General features: G+C 33.1%; 1 protein-coding gene across 3 annotated transcripts in view; it reads left to right on the plus strand.

The window, feature by feature from the left end:
- The window catches only part of ecel1 (endothelin converting enzyme-like 1), a 113,881-nt gene that overhangs the window by 76,201 nt on the left and 30,180 nt on the right, over positions 1 to 7,500 (plus strand). For all 3 annotated transcript variants that reach the window (XM_082179996.1, XM_082179995.1, XM_082179997.1), the window contains 4 exons: positions 1 to 265; positions 3,276 to 3,542; positions 3,617 to 3,685; positions 6,577 to 6,687. The exon at positions 1 to 265 is cut by the window's left edge and continues 489 nt beyond it. In XM_082179996.1, the coding sequence (XP_082036122.1) occupies positions 1 to 265; positions 3,276 to 3,542; positions 3,617 to 3,685; positions 6,577 to 6,687 (712 nt within the window). The remainder of the gene's footprint in view (positions 266 to 3,275; positions 3,543 to 3,616; positions 3,686 to 6,576; positions 6,688 to 7,500) is intronic.

A 7,500-nucleotide genomic window follows, 5' to 3' on the forward strand; every position in this document is an offset into this window, starting at 1 on the left:
TTCGCAGTGCAGGCAGGATTGCGTTAAACGGCGTTCGCTGATCCGGGCCGCGCGATTCGTCCAGGGGAACATCGACCCGAGCGTCCAGCCCTGTCACGACTTCTATAGCTTCGCCTGCGGAGGATGGCTCCGCCGACACGGGATTCCCGACGACAAACTGAGTTACGGGATCATCACTGCCATCGGGGAACTGAACCAGGAGAAGCTGCAGCGCCTCCTACAGATGCCGGTCCAGAGGAACGAGCCGGACAGTGCCGAGAGGAAGGTACAACTGCACATGAATATATGCTTGCTTTAAAGACATTTTATTTTTATTAATTTTTTATTTTTTTATTAATTTTGTATTAATTAAAAAAACACATTTTTTAAATATTTTTATTTTTTATTTTTTATTTTTTATTTTAATTTTTTTATGTTTTTTATGTTTTTTATGTTTTTTATGTTTTTTATGTTTTTTATGTTTTTTATTTTTTATATTTTTTATAGTTGTTCAATTTTGTAATTTTTTTAAATACTGTTTTTATTGTATTTTCTTGAACACTTACACAACAATGTACATCAAATATCTGTAACAACACATTTAATGTACAAAAACAAAACAAACAAACAAACATTGGGGCTCATATTACATGAAAAGTAACATTGGATAATACTGTATGTACTTTTGGATGTCAGAGTTGACAATACATCGCAATCAATAATAGCCACAGATATAAGCAATAAATTAGGGTTAAAATAGTGCAAATTAAAAAAAGACATTTATTTTATTGTATTCAAGTATGTATTTATTTCTAATGTTTTTTAATAAATTATATAAATCAAGGTTATTATAGTTAGCTAAAACTGAAACTAAAACCGAAACTAAAGCCATAAAAAGCACTTTCTTTAGTTGAAATTAAATAAATGTTGAATTAAATTAAATATATAAAACTTGTTTGCATTGTTCGCAAACTTGTCAGCTTGTCAGAGCGCAAACGGAACTGCTCGTGCACGGATTAAAAGTGCGCAAGCAGACCATCTACGGGACAAGCCGGATTCCACCATATCTTTATATACACAATAATAATCTTTTACATTGCAATCCTTTTATTTTAAATATTTGCCATGTTTGTGTGCTGCTGTGCGTCCCTGTGTGTTTAATAAGCAGAGTGTATGCGCGTTGTGGACCCTCCTATAGTAGGGCGACCACCCGTCCCGCTTTGCGTTGTACCGCACAGCATTTTCACCCCTTGTCCCGCCCGTCGCATATTGAGAATATGTCCCGCATTTTCATCGGTCTATTGGTTTTTAATTATTATATTAAGAAAACGTGCATGCGTTCTTTTGCCTTTTTAAGAAAGCATTTTATTTGTTCTTTTTGCGGTGTAGTTTTTCACCTATATACAGTGCTTTGTCAGAAGTACAAACACAACAGCCTTTTTAAAAAATCCCATCCAATGGTTGAAAAGAAAGGAGTAAACACGGTCACTAGTAGGTTGTGACAGCTGTCAATCAAAATGTGGAGCGGTGATTCGTTCCATGTGTTTCCTGTCAGAAAACAAATGGATAATTCGGTCAATTAAAATAAACTTAAGTGTTAAATAACTAAATAATTAATAATTAATTAAATGAAACTATTTAATTTAACAGAATTTATCAACTAGTTGCCTGCTGTGGTTGTTTTAATTCACATCCTTTCTAAAAATATGAAAGTTTTTGGTTTAATATATTCTTAATATATAAGACTGTCAATGATCTAATTTCATGTTGTTTTATATTTTATTTGTTCATTGTTTATTTTGTTGGATTTTAATTGGACTTGGTCAGAACTGTTTATAAAATAGTTATCTGCATGATGCCTGCTGCCTTTGGGCTCAGTGATGTTGAATTTAAATGACATGTCAAATAAAGACATGTTATGTTACACTGTGATGTAGACTAATGGTGTTTTCTGGAAGGGACTAAAGAACAAAGCATTTTTATCAGCTGAAAGGCAGAATTGAAACGTTTTTATTAAGTTAGACATTATATAATAATAAATAAAAAAACCTAACAAAAAAGTCCATCTTTAAAGATAATCAGTCTGAAGGGTGCAGAAACACAGGGGTGGTTTATGTTTTAGTGTTGGTAAAATGTCCCACTTTGTCCCACACAAACTTATAATCATCCCACATTTGGTTTGTTTGATGGTGGTCACCCTAGCCTTTAGGCGCACATTACTAACGCGCTCATTAAATAACAAAAAAATTAATTGCGCCATTGACTTTAGACCAGGTTTCAGTTGGTCAATGACACAGTCTATTTCTGTTGCCTCAAAATAGCAACACTCCAACAATGCGCCTGAACACACCTCGTTTTCAGACCAGCATTTGCTATTTAAACAGCGTGGCGCAGGACGTGAAAATGATAACTGCGTCAGGCTAAAACTGACCAAACACACTTGCGTCGCACTTGGCGCTGCACTGCGTCGGGTGTAAGATAGGGCCCTATAATTTTTAACTAACATTACAATCCGAATGAAAAATATATAAACTATATTAATAAAAACTATAATAGTATCTCAACGATACTACAATAACACTGGTATAGATTTAAATCTACATATTTTTTGCAATATATATATATATATACTGTATATATATATATATATATATATATATATATATATATATATATATACACACAGTAGTCAACATTTGAAGTGGATCAAAACCTTTCATCAAAGTTATACATGAATTTTGAACCCGTTCTTGTCTAAGGACAACTTTGATGAACTTTTTTTATCCACTTCAAATATATAAATACACTGAACAAAATTATAAACGCAACACTTTTATTTTTGCCCCCATTTTTCATGAGCTGAACTCAAAGATCTAAGACTTTTTCTATGTACACAAAAGGCCTATTTCTATCTGTCTAAATCTGTGTTAGTGAGCACTTCTCCTTTGCCGAGATAATCCATCCACCTCACAGGTGTGGCATATCAAGATACTGATTAGACAGCATGATTATTGCACAGGTGTGCCTTAGGCTGGCCACAATAAAAGGCCATTTGATTGGATATTTTTTACTTAAACCATGTGATTGGATTAACAATTTAAATTTGTTTAATATTTTGTTGCAATTGTCTCATTTTTTATTCAGATTGATAAAAAAAAAAAAAAAACATATATATATATTTCTAAATTTTTACCAGGGAAAGATCTTTTAAAAAATATTTTTCATTGGGAATAAATTATACTTTATTCAAGTTCAAAGTTCAAAATATTTTTAAAACGTATTATTTTCTCCCACAGGTGAAAGAATTCTACCGCTCCTGTATCAACATGAAGGAGATTGACCGTCTAGGGGCGGGGCCTATGACTGAGGTGATTGACAGCTGTGGTGGGTGGGACCTGTCTGGAGCTCCGCCCAGAGGGGCAGGGTGGGACAGTAGCTCCGCCCCCGCAAGCCCGGATTTTAATGAGATGCTGTACAAGACTCAGGGATTGTACAGCACATCTGTGTTCTTCTCGCTCACTGTCAGCGTAGACGATAAAAACTCGTCACGCAACGCCATACGGGTGAGGGAGAGATTTATAAAGTTATATTGTGTTGTTTTTGTTTGAAAGTAACTTGAGCTGGTGTGTGATTGCAGATTGATCAGGAGGGTTTGACTCTGCCGGAACGAACTCTGTATCTGGGACAAGATGAAGACAGTGTGAAGGTGAGGATTTTAATAGAGTATTTGTAAATGTTGAAATTAACATTAACCAAGAAATTAAATGCTGTATACGTGCAGTTCACTCTTTCGTCTCTCCTGTTGCGTCTCAATTCGTCTACTTATACTACTCCCTAAGGGTACGTTTACATGACAACGATATGCTTAAAACGGAGAAGGTTTTCCTGTGAGTTTTCCATGTGTACAGACGACAACATTGTCAAAACGATCCGCGAAAACGACAAAAAGATGCTGTATTCTGTTGCCAAGCCAGTAGGTGGCGATGAAACACTATATATTAAACACGTAATACGCATGTGCACAACGTCATCGTCTTCAGAGATTCACGTTTTTGTTGTTTACACAGAGACCGCTTTCGAAACTTTGTGTTTTCAGGCGCCCAACACGCTGTTGTCGTGTAAACAAACGGCCAAAACACATTAAAAGTTTTACGTTTGTAGTTGAAAACGGTGGCATGTAAATAGCCCTTAAAAGTATGTACTCTTTTTGTGAAGAAGAAGTGCGTACTTTTGAGTGTGTAGAAAAAGAGTAGACAAGCTTTGGGACAAACTATGCCGTCATAAAACAGCGTCTTTAACGGTTGCTCTCTCAGCCTATCACCGTAAACTGGCCTGTCAATCATATTGTCACAGAAAACTGGCCTGTCAATCATCTTGTCAACGATAAAACTCCACATTTAATTTAATTTCCTACTGTATCAGAGAGAAATGCAGAATTGATGTGCAGTCGCGGGTCTTTAATGCGGAGACTCTCCTCATGTTAATGCAGAATGATGCATTTAAAAGTTAACGGCCAAGCGGATCTTTATAAAAGTCCTCATTGTTATTGCAGATGAAATATAACACGGATAACATTAATACATATTTTTTATATCAAGTTAAACTTTGATTAGTCACTCAAACCTTTATCTAAACCTCTCACCGTCGGTCGCGCATATCCGCCATGTTTTGTAGTTTTTTATTTTTTTTTACTTGTGTTTGTAGTTCCTCCTCCAAAGCGCAATGGATTGTGGGTAATATTAGCCGTTATAGTGAACACAGAGCCACACTTCGAAAACCCATAGATCATACAGGGACTTTTGTCATAATCTCATGAATTATGAAATCTCAATTTCAACACACTATGCTTTGGGACACACTTCTTTTAATCTCACACACTGTATAGGATGGATAGTGTGAACACTTATATTCAGGGTGTGTGTGTGTGTGTGTGTCTGTCTGATGGCCATCTGTCACTCGCTGTGAGCTCACATGTCTAATTGATCGTGTCACAGCTGGTGATGATGTCACAGATGAGCTCGTGTCCATTAATAATGAGGTCACAGCGGTGCCTCTGTCACGCTCCGATGACATCAGACTTTTACTACAATGCAACTACAAATTTAATCCGACAAGCCAAGAAGAAATCCCACTGAGAGAGATATATATATTTAATAAAGCAAATCTGACATTATGCCTGAGTTACCGATAATAAAAACCAGGTCTTATTTCACCATAATATTAAGAAATTATATTTTTAGTGCTGGGTAACGATTAATCACACCCAAAATTATTATTTTGTATATATAAACACACACACATGCATGTATATATTTAAGAAAAATGGGTTATTTATATATAAAATATTTATATTTATATATTCTATAAATTATGTATAAATATATATACAGTATACACATGCAAATATTAACTATATACATACATATGTGTGTATTTTATATATACAAAATAATTATACACAGTATATGTAATGTATATGTATTATCGGTAACTCAGGCATAATGTGAGATTTGCTTTATTAAATATACAAACAACTGACGTATATAATAAGACATCCAGATAAGTATAAATGCAAGTGTTTACATTTAAATAACAATAATTGGTAAAATAATTGTTAACACTTTACAATAAGGTCCTATTAGTTAACATTAGTTAATGCATGAACTAACCATGAGTAATAGGTTTGTTATAATATGTATTAATTTTTGTTAATGTTAGTGAATAAACTGTTCATTGTTAGTTCATGTCAGTTCAGGTCCATTAAACAATATTCACAGATGCAACTTTTGATTTTAGTAAATGTATTATTAAATGTTGAAACTAACATTAACATTAATATTAACTAAGATTAATAATACTTAATACTTCAAAAGTAGTTTTCAGTGTTAGCTCATGTACACTAATCTAACTAACTAATGTTATGAAATGCAACCATATTGTAAAGTGTTACCAAATACACACACACACACACACACACACACACACACACACACACACACACACACACACACACACACACACACACACACACACACACACACACACACACACACACACACACATATATATATATATATATAATGACTCCCAAATATTTACATTCAAAACTATTCAAAGTTTTAATTTGCGTGTATCTTGTTGTTCTAAAAAACATATTACATTGATTTTGCTGAAAATAAAAAGTTATGAGTTAATAAGTTCGGTCACTTTTGACCAAATGAACAATACCAGAGGGTTAATTAATTAAATTAATTAATATATCTAGATTTTTTTTGTTCAAATAAAATGCAGACAGCAGACACTATTATAGTTTTATTAATATATATAAAAAAATCATTTTATTTAAAGTTTTTGTACATTTTTATTAGTTTATTACAATATATCTATTTAGTTTATATACATTTATTTTAAACATTAAAAATCATATAAAAAACTATTTGTTATCAGAGACAAAATCATATGAAATTCCTCAATAAAAGCCTCAAAGCATGATTTATTAATGCTACTTTTGCTTTTGTGTTTGACATTTAACACATAAAATCCTAAGATTCTGCATGACATTAGTTTAATAACGGACGTTGTTCTGGATGACGGCAGATTCTGGCGTCCTATAAGGCGCTGATGGAGCGATTGCTGAGCATGCTGGGAGCTCAGAACGCCACGCTGAAGTCTCGAGAGATTCTGGATCTGGAGATGAAACTAGCAAACGTATGTATCTCGTGTGTGTTCATCATTCTTTCTCTCATCCTTCCCTCGGGTCATTGGGACACGAAACATTTTTGAAAAAAAAAATGTTCATCGGAGGACTTTTGTCGTACTTGAACCACGAATACAGGAATTATTATTTTTTATTTTTTATTTTTTGAGGAGTATTGTAGTTGAAATTTAAAACAGTAACAAATCCTTCCCTTGCAAGTCAATTTGACCCCTTAGGAATGAACGGAATGTGAGGAATGCTTCAGTTCACATAGAAAAACCTAAAAATGCTCAAAATTCTGACTAAAAATGCTAAAACTTTACCAAAAAAATTATTATATATATACATTATATATTTTATTATTTATAATGCTTATAATTAAAAGGTTTAAGCTTGAAATTGTGAGTTATTTTCATTTTTTATTTTTAGTTTTTTTAGTTTTTTATTTAAGTTGAAAGATTGTGAGGAATGTGCTTCTAAATTACTATTTATTTATTATTTATTCATTGATTAAATCTAGTAATTAAAAGGTAAATAAAATAAAAAACAACAAAAAATCTCCCAAAAAAATTGCATTAAAAAAGTAAAAAAAAAAAAAAAGACATTATCAAAATAAAATAAAATAATCTTTTTGGACCAAAAAAAAAAATAAAGTATAATTTTACCCGCGAGGGGAAGGATGAGTGTTAAGTTAATGACTTTTAAACTGAGTATTTGCCTGTGTTCGTTCAAATGAATCACTTGAATGAACCGAATCACTGAATCTGAAGGGAAATGATTCTGAACCGCAGGGTGTGCTTGTATGAATTTGTGTGTGTGGTAAA

Source organism: Leuciscus leuciscus, assembly GCF_965113295.1.
Source record: "Leuciscus leuciscus genome assembly, chromosome: 9".
In the NCBI taxonomy this organism is placed as follows: Eukaryota; Metazoa; Chordata; class Actinopteri; order Cypriniformes; family Leuciscidae; genus Leuciscus; species Leuciscus leuciscus.